Source organism: Mytilus galloprovincialis, chromosome 2 (assembly GCF_965363235.1).
Source record: "Mytilus galloprovincialis chromosome 2, xbMytGall1.hap1.1, whole genome shotgun sequence".
Taxonomy (NCBI): Eukaryota; Metazoa; Mollusca; class Bivalvia; order Mytilida; family Mytilidae; genus Mytilus; species Mytilus galloprovincialis.
In genome coordinates, this window is record NC_134839.1 from 37,300,453 (window position 1) to 37,317,700 (window position 17,248).

General features: G+C 31.7%; 1 protein-coding gene and 1 long non-coding RNA gene across 3 annotated transcripts; one reads left to right on the forward strand and one right to left on the reverse strand.

The window, feature by feature from the left end:
- Positions 1–39: 39 nt before the first annotated feature.
- LOC143063527 (uncharacterized) lies at positions 40–16,360 on the forward strand. 2 transcript variants are annotated; one of them, XM_076235725.1, is made up of 5 exons: positions 40–345; positions 814–933; positions 1,445–1,657; positions 15,327–15,765; positions 16,302–16,360. In XM_076235725.1, exons 1-5 carry the CDS (start codon positions 90–92, stop codon positions 16,303–16,305), a joined length of 1,032 nt encoding a protein of 343 aa, XP_076091840.1. In that variant the 5' UTR covers positions 40–89; the 3' UTR covers positions 16,306–16,360. The 2 variants fall into 2 exon arrangements, with proteins under 2 accessions (XP_076091840.1, XP_076091842.1); XM_076235727.1 differs by lacking the exons at positions 15,327–15,765; positions 16,302–16,360 and adding an exon at positions 15,140–15,222.
- On the reverse strand, positions 5,669–10,798 carry LOC143063526 (uncharacterized). Its single transcript, XR_012975032.1, has 3 exons — positions 10,546–10,798; positions 7,332–7,394; positions 5,669–6,258 (listed from the first exon to the last, which is right to left on the reverse strand). It is a non-coding gene; the product is annotated as an uncharacterized LOC143063526 (long non-coding RNA).
- Positions 16,361–17,248: the final 888 nt, after the last annotated feature.

Genomic DNA, 17,248 nt, shown 5'->3' on the forward strand with positions numbered 1-17,248 from the left:
TGACGTGTTTCCAAAAGGACAAACAATATGTTTTCCATTCCAAAAAAAAATCTATAGGGGCTGAAGCGGACGTGAAGAGGAAAATCAAAATGGATTCTCTTAAAATTATTTTTGTGTTTTTTCTTAGTTTCTTTTCATTAATTAACGGATCGCCAAATTGTAACAGTAAAAATGCCTATAGGATAGTTATTAGTGATGATTGTAGAACAGTATGGATGTGTCGAAGACCAGGAATGTCTGCAATGAAACTTACAGATTGCCCAGAAGGATCCGTTGTAGGGAGAGGTGCACGATGTGTTCCCGAGGGTTCTTCACTAAACATTTGCACAGTTAAGCATGTAAAGAGTGAGTGTTTTGAGTTGTATTTTGAATACACTGATTGCATATACCATGAAAAGAAGCTTCAAGTATTTCGACCTTAAAGTTCTACAATGTTCTAGTAAATAAGTTATGTTTGAATATATAATTATAATTTGGAACTTCAATAACTATTTCGGTTAGTTTAAGAGGATTTTATATCAGTTTTTTTATTTTTCACCATTCTCTATAAGGCTCAGCAACTGACGAGGTTTCTGTTTTTTTTTTTGGTACAGACAGGTATATATACAACGAGAACAATAATAGATTCATATATCATACCAGGATAAGGATAAACGAAATGGACTTCTGGTTATGACTTATCAAAGACTGTTTCGAGTTGCCGGAATCACTCTTTGTTAGATCTGCCGATGTCTTTGCTTTTAAAATCATGGCACAGTCTTTTTCCGTACATGTATTGTTGTTCAAGTTAAAATGTTTTATCTTTAATTCCAGAAACGTGTGGACTTAGTAGAAATCCGTGCAGGCATGGTGGGACATGCGTGCCAGGAACCAAACCAAAAGAATTTGACTGTCAGTGCCAGGTGCCATATACAGGCAGATACTGTGAAATAGGTAAGCATAACCAGATTTTTTTTCTAAATACCTACATATAAAAAAATTCCATTTACAATATAATGATACTAGTTTTCTTTTGTAAAAGATGTATAAAATGAGCTACACATTCATGCTGAAAATGTTATGGGTCCAGTGAACTCTCCTGAACAGAATGTGGACAAAACGCTTTTTATGGATTTGAAAACAACGCCGTCATAACATTTTGCGATAAAATAACTTGCAATTAATTCCAGTATCAAATGGGTATAGTTCCAGTAATTTGTAACCCATCAGACAACAGCCTCTTCATCTGATCGACAATTCCGACATGGCTCGCATATTTCAGTTTTCTGTATTTTTATTTAAAATCTGATTTGGACGTTCAACAAACATACTAATGAAATTTCTATTTACAGTATGCTTCCGATAAGGTTGGATAGACTTTGACTTTGAACAAACGCAATTACTTTATCAAATTATTTTTACGGCACAATTTTACTCCATCTTTTTCATTTGAATCATTTTGCAGTGCCATCACCAGTAGAACTTTGTGCTGTGTCACCTAAATTTACTCGACTTCCTGATAAAGAGTACTGCCAGACTTACTTCGACTGTGGTGACAAGACGGGGGAACCAGTGAAAAAAGAATGCAGCTATCCTTTACAGTTTGATGTTGAAAAACAGTCGTGTGAAGACTTTCATACGGTTAAATGTGGCAACAGAAAAAATCTCAAGTCTAAATGTAAGTATGGTAATTTTACATCTCGATCGTTGATTAATTGATTGATTAATTGACGTTTGCTTAACGTCCAGTGGCAAATATTTCATGCATGTTTAGAACGAACAAAAAATATCAAAAATTACAATAGGTAGTTCCTGTACCGTAAGATGGCATTCAGAATAAAGGTTGGGGAAATATGGACTGCCACTAGAACACGAAAGTTTATTGGATAGGCATAGACATTTTGCCTTGCTAAGGACCCCCCAAAAAATAGCAAAAAGATGACAAACTATAGGGGATACACTTTACCAAACACCAATGATTATTCCCATTACTTTGTGTGATATATCGTTCATGAGTCTTATTCTGTTAGTCTTCCAGAGTCAACATAGAATGACTTCTTTCTAATTAAGAAAGTTTTGCAATGCATAAATTAACCACTTGTAGCTGGACAAAAGAAATATCGTAAAAAGAAAGTTCACGTGTATGATAGAATGCAAAGAAAAGTTGTTAAAGCCATGGAGGTCATTTACATTTGTAATCTTTTTTATTTTCTAAATTCTCCGTTCAAACGAACATAAATTATTTATATACTAGACTATATAATTTCTATATACCTCGGCCCAATCTGTTTCTTATCTCATTCATAATATAAATAACTAAAACACTAGTTTTAGAACTTGTCAGGCACGATGACCATTCTTTTTTTTTTATATATATAATATCAGATAATTGCAATACATGTTTATCCAATGAAAACAAATTACAAAAGTTTGTAATTGTCTAAATTCAGTCCACATCACAGAATAATCACGGGTGTCATTCGGTTTATCGAGAGAAATGATCGTGAAAGAATATCTAACGGCGGTCAAGTATTGAGAGACGATCGTGAAAGTTCTGGTAACGGATCGTGAAAGACATTTAATGTACATTCTAGTTCAGAATCTTTGAAAAAATCGCTTAATTTTCAAAACACGGAAAAAATCCGAACAATAAAATATGTCTGTCAAAATGGTTTAACTTCCTCAACATAACTGTGAAAGAAGATAAAGAAAATATGAAGTACTTTTTGAAAAAACACAAAAGGCGCAATACGTGTCTATGAAATTAATTACAAATAACACACTTTTTGTACCTATAATGGTCATATTTCAGAATATCATGATATATTTGAAATTTGTTCTTTGGTGTATCTGATAGTACAGTAAAATTAAAGTATGTTCTTCCCTTAAAAGCGTTAATTTGTTTATGAAAACCTTGAATTTGTTGAATTTCCATCAAACTTGATCGTGAAAGATCAGGCAACGTATTATTGTGATCGTGAAAGAAAATGCGTGACCAGACTTAATACTAGTAATCAGAAATCAGTATTTCTTTTACCATTTGATAAACTTACATCTGGTTGAAGCCTGTAACTATTTTGATAAGGATGAACATTAAAGCTATTAATTTTTTTTTTCTATTCAACACTTTACCTCGAAAGTTAAAAAAAACCGTGTCTAAATAAGTGTGAAAGATTCAGCTCTGTGAATCGATCTAGTGCAATTCAGGCCGACCGACACTATTTAGCCAATAATAAGGATATGCAACGTTTAACCAAAATGTTATCCATCAAACAAAAAATTACAGCAAAAACGGCATCTTTCATGTGTAATTTGAGATTGAACGATAACCAACATTTTGTGCAACAGTACTTTTTTAAGTTCTTTTTACACAACGCAGATGTGGATTGCTTTAACTATATACTACAGACTGTAGAATACCAGATCGCAAATGCTGTAATGTCTGCTTTACTTATGATAGTATATTTTTTTAACGTCTATAATATCAAGGGTTTTACTAGAAGTGTCAAATGCGCTTAAGATTGTCATTGGTTCATAAAAAGAGGTCAAGGTCAGATGAACCATGCCATACAGATCTCTTCAAATATCCCGTACACCAAATAAATGTGTTCCGATCCTTACAGTGCCTTAGAAACTGACAAATGTAAAAGTTATGCTTGGCCAATTAATTCGGAACATAAGGTCAAACGTATATGAACCCTGACCGACAGCCAGACATAAACATCTTACTATCATTCAATATATCAAATATAATTGACATCACCATTGTCATATATGAAACATGCAGATAGACATGTATACCATACACGAAATACCTTGGCGCTATAGCATTCAGGTATATATCCAAAAGGACAAACAACATAAAACAACCATTGCCGAATGATGCATGATAATGAGTTCGATGTTAGTTGAAACCTTGCAGAAGTCGAAAATGTACACCTTACAATCATAACAACAACACTGGATTGTTTTTTCGGCGTTTTGTCACCCATTGTCTTTTATTATTGCCGTATTGTTATTTCTTTTTCTTTTCATTTTCTGAAAATATTAATACTTTGAAATGCTTAAACCTATTGAGGATGTTGACCTATCTAGCTTTTCTCAATACCATTAACAAATATTATTTTATCATATAATTGAAGACTAATTTGAACGTCTTCGTTTGCACGATTTTCAAAAATGCGGTACGTCATCTTTCACGATCCGAAAAATCAATTTTGTGTAAATAGTTCTTTATTTACCAAGTTTCAGATTATATTTATACAAAATAACTATGAGAACCATTTGATTAATTCAAATAGAATGCCCTTACTCGGATAAAAGTAGTTTATCTAGTCGAATTTGTGAAAAAAATCGTGTTTGTTTACATTTTTTATGTCATTGAAAATTCAGAGGTAAACCAAACCAATGACAAAAACAATATGGCGGACACCATCGAGACTTACTCTTCTATATTGCAAAAACAAAACACAAAAAACAATTATGATGTTGAGGATGTAAAACCAGTTTTCATATTAGAAACTGACTTGTTTGGCAACACTAAACCAAGCAGAGACCAGTTTCTAACACACATAGAACTGTACAAAACCATTGACGCTACAATATGCCCAGCCAGTCATCTCAAAGGGTTGCAGCGTGTTCGAGGTTTGTGGAGAATCTATTTTGATTCTGATATCGACAGAGAATCCCTCATTACGTCTGGCATAACAATTCGGAATAAATATATCCAGGTTTACAGTAGAAACCCAAGGATAATTGTTAATGAAAGACCAACTTACCTGAAAGTACGTGTAAAAAATGTGCCCTGTTCCGCTGAGGACGGACAGATTGAACGAAGCTTAGAATACCACGGATGCGAGGTTATTAAAATGTACAGAGAACGATTGCGAGTAGATGGCCTGTTATCAAATTGCCAAACTGGAGACAGAATCGCAATGGTAGCTCCTTTAAGTAAAGCTTTACCGAGATCTGTCCTTATTGGTAAATACAGAGCAACAGTTATTCACCAAGGACAAGAAAACCACAATCAAGCTGAAATCTCATGCAATAAATGCCTAAAGAAAGGTCACAAATTTTCGCAGTGTCCAAATGACTGGGTTTGTCTTCATTGTAACAAACAAGGACACAGACAAGCAGAGTGTAATTCGCATCTAAGTGAAAGTGACGACACAGAAGACGACAATTCAGATGAGGATAAGTCAGAAACAGAAGACTCGGTGCAGACATCACAATCAATACTGCAACCAATCCCCAATGACAGTCAAACAGTATCAGCTATAGCTCCACTCAGTAATGATCAAACAGACACTTCTACCAACAAAAGTGCAGACAACAACAAAACATACATGAACAATCATGACTCAGGATTGGAAGCTATAAACACCAACACTCCAATAGATGGTTCGCACAAAAAAAAGAAGAAAAAAAAACTGACTAATAATCAGAAGAAAACACTAGGAGATATAAGCCAATATTTCCAAGGAACGAACCAAACTCCAAGAAATAAAACCGATAAGAGAAATGCAACAACCCCAACAGAAGAGTATCAAGAACGTACAGGTCCTGCACAAAAGACATTTAAACCGTAGGGCCAGTACGATATGTAAATCCATTACAATGCAATTGTTAAATAATTAAAACACTACAATGCTCAAATATAAATATATGTACATAGAATTTATTATTTTTATTTTATTAATTAAAAAAAAACAAAAAATGATTGTGATGCAATGCAAGATTGCATACTTTCAAAAGATTATGACTATTTGAATGTCAAATATATGTTTATCATAAAAAATGTTTATGTTTCAAACAATCACCTGTTAGTATGGTACGCTATAAATAGAACATTAGAATTTGAATGTATCTTTGGTAAAAACCACATCATTGATATTGAAATTGCAAGAAATACACATATCTATATCCAACATTTTTTTTCTCCATGTGAAAAAAAATCCATCAGTCATTTATGCCACGTTTATAATCCAGAGTGGTAATATTCTTCACACTTGTTTTCAATGTATAGAAAAGGAAAATCCAAATCTATTTTTAGAACATGACACTAAATGTATAGCCATCCACGTTTTTATAACATTCACAGGTAAATCCAATAATGATACATTTCTATTCTGGCTAATATTTGGAATATGGTATATCACAAAACCATCACTGAAATTGTTTAACTTTTCTTTTAATAACATCTGGTGTTCAGACATACCACTTCAATTTGCTAATCAGAATCTGGGTCAGTGTCTGAGTAATGTCAAGGCCATATGCGGTCTGAAAATAGACAATGAAATAAAAAGTAAACAATGTAGTTATCATACTATAAATGTTAAAATGATTATTTGCAATATTACTGTAAGCACTATTGGCAATGTTATGTACAATGTGTATATTAATATTAATACTAGCTGTATATACCATGTTGTAAACAAATTATGGTTATATTATATATAAGAAACTTTACTTTTTTTAACTAGAAATCTATGGTAAACAATGAGTGAAACAATACATATATGTTCATTAAACTGCCAAGGTCTTGGTTCAAAAGATAAAAGACAAAGGCTTCATATGTGGATGAAGTATCAGAATTGTAATATTTTATTTGTACAAGAGAGTCATTTTACTTCTACTTTAGAGGAAAAATTTAAAAATGAATTCAAAGGTGATACATACCACAGTTATGGAAATTCTCAATCAAGAGGGGTATCTATTTTTATAAGTGATCACACTGATTATCAATTAATTGATAAATTTCAAGATGAGGAGGGACGCGTAATTTTGATTAACATAGAAATTTCAGAAAGTATATATACTCTAGTTAATATTTATGCACCAAATCTACCTAAAAATAGGAATGTTTTCTTCAAAAAAGTAAATGACATGATACAGAAAAACAGTTTAGGTATGGTCATAGTAGGGGGAGATATGAATGATACATTATCTAATATTGACAACAAAAAAAACAACAGAAATAATAAAAGAAAACAAAAACCAGTCAACAGTTTAAAGGGGTTAATCAAAACACACAAACTGATAGATATTTGGAGAGACATACATAGAAATAATATACAATTTACATGGAGACGGAAAAATAAGATAAACGAAGCTTCACGCATAGACTACTTTCTTGTTTGTCCAGAAATAAGGTCACATATTTATTCAACAGATATAAGACCTGCACTTATTTCACATACAGATCACCAAGCTATATCTTTAAAGGTAAAAGGGAGATCACAATCAAAAGGGAAAGGTTATTTTAAAATTAATAACAGTATCTTAGATAATACAGAGTATAAAAATATAATAAAAGGTCTTATCATGAAATATAAAAATAAAACAAAACTTACTGATAAAATAGGCCATCAATGGGATCTGTTCAAAATTGAAGTTCGAGAACATACTGTTGCATACTGTAAAAGAAATGCAAATAAAAATAAAAGTGAAATACATATATTGGAAAATAAGATAAAAAAATTAAATGAAAATATAAACAGAAACTGTAAAGATGATGTTATTAAACATTATCAAGAAGAATTAACTTATAATGAATGTAAACTAAGAAAAATTTATGAAATAAAAAGTAAAGGAGCTCAAATAAGGTCAAGGATTAAATGGGTAGAAGAAGGAGAGAAAAATACTAAATTTTTTTTGGGACTAGAAAAAGCTAGACAGACCAGAAAGACTATAACTGCTTTAAAAGATGAAAAAGGAGATATACATACAGAGTCTTCTAAAATTTTACAAATAGAAAAAGAATTCTATCAAAATATTTATAATAGCACATGTCCAAATGTAAAATCCATAGATAAATATATTAATGATATAAATATTGATCATAAATTAAATAAACAAGAGAGTGAGATAATGGAAGGTACGTTAACCATTGAAGAATGTACTAGTTCGTTATTCAAGATGAAACTTAATAAATCACCTGGAATTGATGGACTTAGTGTTGAGTTCTATAGGACTTTTTGGAATGATTTAAAAGAATTTGCTGTATCTACATTTAATTATTCATATAAAAAAGGGGAGTTAACAAGTTCTCAAAAACTAGGAGTTATTTCTCTAATACATAAAAAGAATGATCCACTTTGCTTAAATAATTATAGACCCATAACTTTATTAAATATTGATACAAAATTAATTGCATATTCATTGGCTCAACGCATTAAAAATATACTTCCAAATATTATACATAAGGATCAAAATGGTTATGTTAAAAATAGATATATAGGTTATAATATTAGACAAATCCAAGATATAATTGATTATGCAGAAAGATTTAACATAGAGGGGGCACTACTTTTTTTAGATTTCTCTAAAGCATTTGACTCTTTAGAATGGGATTTTATGTTTTCAGCTTTAAAAAAATTTGGATTCCAAAACTCTATGCTTAAATGGATTAAAACTTTATATACAGATATAAAAAGCTCAGTAATAAATAATGGATGGATATCTGAACCAATAAACATTCAACGCGGTATACGACAAGGGTGTCCGTGCAGTGCATTAATTTTTGTTATTGCAGTAGAGATATTAGCCTGTAACATAAGGCAAGACCATAACATTAAAGGCTTTGAAATTAAGATAGATGGGAAAACACATTCATTAAAAGTCAGCCAACTTGCAGACGATACAACACTTTTTCTAAAATCACAAAAAGACATTTCAAAAGTTTTAAATATGATTGAAATCTTTGGCACATTATCAGGACTTAAATTAAACAGATCAAAAACAGAAGGCATATGGTTAGGAAAACACAAACATTGTAAAGAAAAATATGAAAACATTAACTTTACAAACAAACCAGTAAAATGTTTAGGAGTTTTTTTTGGTTGTAATAAAAATGATTGTCAAAAGCTCAATGCTGAAAAACAATTAGAAAAATCTGAGAAGATAATTAAAAACTGGGAGAAAAGAAATCTAACCTTATTGGGAAAAATAACAGTTATTAAATCACTGATTTTACCCAATATTACTTTTTTAGCATCTGTTTCTCACATAGAAAAAGAATATATTGATAAATTTAAAAAAATTGTATTTCAATTCTTATGGAAAAGCAAAACAGAAAAAGTTAAACGTAATGTATTAAGCTATGAATTGCTAGATGGTGGTTTAAAAATGATTGACATAGATAAATACATAGAATCTTTAAAAATTGGGTGGATTAAAAGATTAATATATGGAGATTTTGCCAACTGGAAAGTAATACCATTATTTTATTTTAATAAATTTGGCAAGAATTTCCTTATCTTTCATATGAACATTGATGGTATTAACTCAATTCCTGGTTTAAATAAGCTGCCAGAATTTTATTTGAATATATTAAAAGCATGGGTAAAAAACAAAAAAAATAGAGCAACCAGAAAACTTTAGAACTATTCGACAACAAGTAATCTGGGGAAATCAATTTATCAAGATTAAAAAAAAAAGCCTTATATTTCAAAACTGGATAAATAGCAAAATCATATATGTAAATGACATTATAGATGAAAATGGTAACATATCAGAGAAATATATTTTACAAAAACTCAATATTAAATGTAATTGGTTGTCAGAATTTTCTCAATTGAAGAAAGCTTTACCAAAAGAATGGATAAACATTTTAAGACAAGAAAATTCAAAGAAAACTCAAGTAAAAACAGATTATGTTTTATTTATTAAGAGAAATTGTAATTATACAGAAACATTAGACAAGTTAGAAACAAAAAAAATTTATAACACATTCATTCAGAATGAGATTCAAATTCCTGTTGGTTTTAACCGATGGAAAACAGTGTTAAATATTGAGTATATTAAGAGTTCAGTCTGTAATATATTGAAATTTGTTCACCATTATTTGAAAGAAAATAAGTATAAAGTGTTTCGTTGGAAATTGTTACACTTTATTCTACCTTGTAAAACTTTATTAAAACAGTGGAATATCTGCAATACTTCAAATTGTAATTTTTGCAATACCACTGAAGATTATGATCACATGTTTCTGAAATGTCATTTTCTTGATGACTTCTTTAGTAAAATTAAAAATCTTTTTGGAAAACTGAATATTGATAATAATATTCTAACATTGAAAAATCTAGTATTTGGTTATAAAATTAATGATGAACAATATTATGAAATAAATTATTTGATTACATTAATAATGTTTTGTATATATAAAGCTTACTACATGTCTGAACAGAAAACAGAAGCTATAAATGTTTATGCTGTATTTAAAGCAGAATTTATGTATAGTTACAAATTACAGGCAAAATGTAAGACTACACATTGTAATTGTTTCCTAGAAAAAGCTTTCAAATTGTTGAAATAATTTTTTGTTTGTTTGAGAAATATATGATCTAGCAAAAATAAATGAAAGAACTTAATTAAAGATATAAATTTTTAAAATTACACATCAGGAACTGATGAAGTAATATAAATTTTACTGTTCACCGCCACATGTTAAGATTAATATCGAGGCTATTTATATCAATTTACCGTTACAAAAAGAAGATTTGAAAAAGAAACCAGTCTTACTCTTGATCTTCTTTACACTATTGATAAATTTTGATTTAGACATACCTGTTATAATGCTATATCACATCTGTTTGTTCTATTTTTAAAGTCGCATAAACCGGTGTGACAATTTTGTTTCAAACCAGGAAGTTATTCGATAGAAAAACAATGCACACGTTAACGGAGAAAATATGGAAAGTTTCCGGAAACTATACTCAAAAATCATTTATATTGCTAGATGATATCCAAATAGTATTTTTTCCTATTTATATGTATAGGTAAACAAATAAATCTCGCTGATATTTACTTGTTTATTATTTCATTGCTGATTATTTTATAACTTAGCTGTTAGATTATAATACCAATGTTGATTTAATATATTGATGCTTACCAGAAAACAACCCTGGATTTCTGGTATTAACAAACAGGGACTCTTCACTGGTATGCTGGACTGGTGAGGTATATTGTTAACAGCAGAAAGTGCAATTTGTTGTTGAATAAAAATAAAAAAAAGAAATGTCGAGAAGCAATCTGCCTTTTGTTGTTTTGTAAAAACTATGTACTTTTGAAATTGGATATTCTCACATACTGATCATAATGTTAAACCATTTTGACAATACAATACAATACAATAATAATTTATTAACGTCTCACCATCAATAATACATTATACACATTTCACATTATAAAAGTAAACCTTTTTAAAATTATTAATGCCATTCTAAAAGAATTATGAGAGACGGATTAAAAGGAACTAGTATTTACAAATTTTCAAAAAGCAATTATAAAACAAAAGTTAAATCATAAAACATATTTACATCAATTATCGGTATAAAAAACGTCGTCTACGGTCTAAAATAAGCTTGCAGGTTTTGGCACATTTTTGTATCACATTAATATTATCACTCGCTAAAATAAATGAAAGTTTCAAAGAATTCGGCAATAGACTAAAATTTTCGTTTTCAAAGTTTAAAAACTTATACAGTTCGTCTCTAAGATCGTCGTATAACGGACATTCAGTCAATACATGCTCCTCGTTTTCAATTTTATCGTCACAAACAAAACAAGTTCTTTGATCTATTGGAAGACTCTCGTAGCGTCCCGTCTCCACACGTATTGGGGCAACACCACAGCGAAACTGAGAGTATGCTCTTCTGTGCGACGGTATTATAAGTTTATCTAGGTAAAGTTCTGTATATACATCCTGTTTAAATGTTCTATATGTACGTAGTTTGTTACCTCCTGGTCCATTTCGTCTGGTAGTGTCTTTATGCAAATCTTCATTCCATTTCTGTTTAAAGTCGGACATAAGTTTTACATGTATAGCATTGTTAACTTGCTGTTTATCAATATCAGTGTCATTAAACAAGTTCGCTATACCACATGATTCGAATAGACTATAAATTCTAAAGTTTGAATTTTTGCACACTCGATGACGTCTGAAATTCTGCTCTGCCCAATTGTCTATTTTCTTATTTATTCTATTCTCATCCATATATCGTAGCCGATTCCAATAGTTTATGATTACCCGCCATTGTTTCACAAACGGTGGTGTCCATCCCGAATCTCCATTTACTGCAACGTTTGGGGTATAACGAACAACTCCCATGAAAAAACGGATTGCTTTGTTTTGAACTGCATTTATACACGAGAATGACATATCTCCCCATACTGCCGCACCGTAACTAATAGTACTCCAAACCATAGAGTCGTACAGCTTTGTAAAAGTTCCAAAAGGTAAACCTCCCAGTCCCTTGTATTTCGATATTACAAGTCCAAGTGCTCGACTAGCTGCTGCTGCAACGTATTTTGCCATGACGTTATAGTCCAAGTGTTCTGTAAAAACTAAGCCTAAATATGTGTAACGTTCTACTGTCTGTAAAATGTGGTTTCCGCAGTGAAAGATTGTTTGACTTCTCGGGAACGAATTTGGCCGAAAGTGGACTATATTTGACTTATTGTCGTTTATTGTCATCTTGTTATCGGTACACCATAAATCCAATGCATCAAGTAGTGTTTGTAGCTCTGTTTCTGTGTTTGATAAAAACACTAAATCATCGGCATAAAGTAACATGGACACCTTTTCCCCATCGATGTCAATGCCAATATCTAGTGAATCAATATACGTAGCTAATCCGTTTATATACAAGTTGAAAAATAATGGCGACAATAAACAGCCTTGTTTAAGACCACATTGAACGTTAAACCAATCTGTCTGATGTCCATTAATGCGAACACAGCATTCCACGAACTTATACAGAGACAAAATAGCGTTATAAATATTCCCACATATACCAAGGTCGAATAGTTTCTGGAATAACATCGCTCGATTTATCCCGTCATATGCCTTACGAAAATCAATAAAAGCCACGAAAGTCGATAAACGTTTCAATTTCCTAGTCTCGATTATTGATGTTAACGATTTAATGTGATCAATTGTACTGCGCCCTTTCCGGAATCCGTTTTGACTGTCATGAAGAATGTCATTTTCGTTCTCCCATTTTACTAGCCTGTTATTAAGTATATGACAGTATAGTTTATAGCACACTGGTACCAACGTTATACCTCGGTAGCTCATTGGGTCTTTCGGATTTGATGTTGACGATTTCGGGATTGGGTTTATAATTCCCTTTGTCCACGTTGTAGGGATAATTCCACTCGAAAAACACTTGTTAAAAAGTTTGTGTAAAAAGTTCAGTAAACTTGGGACTTTAAGGATTTCTGCCGGTATTTCGTCCACGCCAACGGCTTTGTTACGCTTTAGGCTACGCACAGCGTTCACTACTTCAAAACTTGTGATTTCATTATTCATTTCAATCTCGGTATCAAGTCTTTGGTCCATTACGTATTCTGAATTGACAGTTTCTGGGTTTAGCAAACTACAATACGCACGTTTCCATTCCGAAACCACTGCTTCACGACCATGGGCTATGGTTCCGTCCGGCAATTGAACCGACATAGGTATAAGTTTTCTTCGTTCTGTACCAACACCAATACGTCCGATTTTTTTTCCAAAATTCGCTATGATTAGTCGTTTCCATGTCGTCTATTTCAACCATTTGTTTTCTCCAATGTGTTCGTTTCGCCCTCTGTGCTTCACGGTCGAATGTTTTCCTTTTATCAATGAATTCAATTCGACACTGACGCTTTCTTGAATCAGATTTACTCCCAAGCATGGCTTTCTCTGCGACACAGACATTATTCCATAGTTGTGTGAGTTTATCTGTCCACCACGGTTTTTTAATTCGTCGTCTTTTGTTGCTTAATAACCCGGATGACATTTTAAACACTTTATAGCTTAAATTTTCCGTCATTTCGACTTTCAATAAATTCACAAAATCACTATAAATTTGATCAATTTCAGAACAATTTGCACTTTGCACTTCCAATGATGAAATTAAATCTTCTATTTTATGTAAATGTGTTGCTAAGAATGAGCTGGGAATATTATTAAGATCGTACTTTTTATATTCACAAGTATTAATTTCTTCATTCATATTTCCTCGCACCATTTTATCAATATTTATATTCCATATCAACATTGAGTGGTCCGGTTTCGACACGCGTGGATCGGCATATTCTAATAATTTGTGCTTTTCTAATAATTCTGACATAGTAATAACTTCAAAACTTTCAAACAGATTAAGAGATTCATAAGGAACGATGCAGTAATCCACCACAGATGAACCAAGCTGAGAGACATACGTATAGTTATTTTTAACACAATTTCGTCCATTTAATATACAACAACTTGAATTAATCAAATATTCACATAATAGATCTCCGTATAAATTACTCTTAAAATCGACATATTGACAGACAGTTTTATTGTGTCGTTAATTTGTCTGTGTAATTAATTAAATTAGAATATTTACTGATCTTTCATATGTCCTCTCGATTAAATGTCTTTCACGATCCGTTACCAGAACTTTCACGATCGTCTCTCAATACTTGACCGCCGTTAGATATTCTTTCACGATCATTTCTCTCGATAAACCGAATGACACCCGTGATAATCCTTTGTTTAAATAAACTAAAAAAAGGTTGCACTCAACATTCTACAAAAAACAAACAAAATATGTGACAAAAAGTATTTAATACTGTTTTCGAATATATATGTGCTTAAGTATAACTAACAAAAACTGCGTGTGTACATGCAAATGGTCAACGCCTTATCGATAATTTCAAATCGAGTCCACCTTATTTAAATACACTCAGGTTCATCAAACCGGTTACAATTCTATTTGTATATCAATAGAATTATCATACGATAAAATTCTTCCGCCACGTACATAAATATATTGATAGAGCATAGAACTAAATAAGGATACTTAAACGGATTTTTTTCTCGACAAGTACTGATTAAATACAAAATTCAAACCTCAAACACAAACTTAACATTAAAAGTATATTGAATTGACCCTTTTATAGTTATTAACTAAAACTGAAATTTAATTTTGTCAAACAATTTTTCCCTTTTTTCTACTTATGGAGTAATCATTATTCGTTTGATACCAATTTTTGTGCATGGATTTCGTTGCTACAGGAGAACCAAGAATTCATCAATCCATGAAAATTGATACGTACGAAAATGAAATGATTCCACTCTCTGAAATGAAACTTTTTATTGAATGTTATTTAATAACAATTTCCTATACAGGTCAATATAACAGATACAAAACGATGAAATCCCCTTTTACATCTTGTGAGATGGCATTATCCAAGCTGTGAAAAGAAGTCAATCCATGAAATTTGATACGTACGAAAATGAAATGATTCCACAGCCTCTGAAATGAGACTTTTTATTGAATGACAATTATGTTATTAAATAACAATTTCCTATACAGGTCAATATAACAGATACAAAACGATGAAATCCCTTTTTACGTCTTGTGAGATGGCATATCCAAGCTGTGAAAAGAAGTCAAATGGGTTTCAACCACATCTTAAAAGACCGCGATCTCCGTGGTATATGGTATGCAAAGACGAACATCTTGTGAAAACAGGATTTTGTGGATCCGATAAAAATGGTAAAAAGATCGCTACAAAAGAGGGATGTAAGAATGTATTTGATGTTCCTCAGAAAGACGGTGGAATGAAACCAGGCTGTGAAGGTAAACCGGAAGGGTTTTATCCACTTCAAGGCGGAAGTTGTCAACAATTTTTCTACTGTAAAAAGGATAAAACCTACATCAAACGTTGTCCTAAATTTTTAACCTTCGATACCGAAACAGCCAGATGTAGGCTAAAGATACAAGTATGCAGGCCTTGTGGAACGAAAAAATGGTATGTAATACAATACGTCGAACAACTATCGTAAATTTCTTTAGCGCGTTTCTTTTCATGCGCGCCTATTTGGATTTCAGATCTGTTAAACCTATTTTAAGTGTACCTAATGTTTCAACTTTGTAAATATTTTTTTTATAAAATTTAACATGAGCGTAAGAATAACAACTGTGGGATTTTTTTTAAAATTTCATTGTGACAACATTACATTGAGAATGGAAATGGGGAATATGTTAAAGAGACAACGACTCGATCAAAGAGCAGATAACAGCTAAAGTCCACCAATGGGTCTCCAAAGCAGCAAGAAAATTCCACACCCTGAGGTGGGCTTCAGCTGATCCCTAAATAAAAATATGTACTATAGTTAAGTGCATATGACATGATTTATGTTTGTTGTTTATTACGTTTTTCACAAATGCATCCTAAGTACCATTCTTTTTAATTTTATTCTAACGAAACTGGTGCTTACAATTTATATTGGTTGTGTTTACTTACACTCGGTTTTCTTTATTAATTGTATTTCTTTTTTCTTTCAGCTGAAGAGTAAAAGGACATCAATAAAAGACTTGTAATAAAATTTATTGTCAGCAAAGTCTCTCTTTGTAAATAGTGTGTAATTGAATTTTTAATATATAAAACAACTGGCTCCTTGCCAATACAGCGGCATTCGATACTGTTGTTGAATTAGAGTGTGGAAACGTGTCAAAGAGACCACAACCCGACCACAGAGCAGAAAACAACCCAACGCCACCAATGGGTCTACAACACGACAAAAACATCTAGCACCCTGATGCGGGCTTCAGCTATCCTTTAAACAAACATGTATTATAGTTCAACAATAATGGATAACACGTTAAAAAAATATAATCCTTTAAAGGAACAACACAAAAAAACAACAACATACAAGACTAACAAAGACCTGAGGTTCCTGGCTTGGGACGGGCACAAAAATGCAGCAGGGGTTAACATGTTTGTAAGCTCTCAGCCCTCCCCTTATACCTCGTGAGTCACATTTTCGTACATTGAGTAAAACTAGCAATTTCTTGGATATTTTATTTCGTGGTTTTGTCAATCGCTGCATACAAACCCCGGTCCTACAGAAAATTTGTAATACATGTATTAAATTTCCTACACCAAACAAATCTTCTTCTTGAACAACTTTTAGATTTTCTAGACTTATCTTGATGCAGTCTATCAAATCCGATACATAAATACACATTGGAATGACTCTAAAGTCGATTTGGTGGCTTTTCATGCATACAACAATATAATATTAAAATTAAAGTTAACATTTTATTCAAAACTTTGTTGCATAATTGTTGATTTCCTTAACATTTGAATTTATCATTAATGTAGTGATATCAAGTCTACACGTTTAATCAATTAATGTTAAACTACTTTAATGCATTATTTTAATCGTTGAAACAGAGAAAAATGTTTTTGGTTTCCGTCCACAAAACACATGTTGCTTCAAGTAATCTTC

Excerpts from the sequence above, each read along its gene's own strand:
- LOC143063527 (XM_076235725.1), top strand. The coding sequence starts at position 90 with ATGGATTCTCTTAAAATTATTTTTGTGTTTTTTCTTAGTTTCTTTTCA. Across the intron at positions 346-813 it reads CACAGTTAAGCATGTAAAGA|AAACGTGTGGACTTAGTAGA; the intron begins GTGAGTGTTTTG and ends CTTTAATTCCAG. Across the intron at positions 1,658-15,326 it reads AAAAAATCTCAAGTCTAAAT|GTCAATATAACAGATACAAA; the intron begins GTAAGTATGGTA and ends TTTCCTATACAG.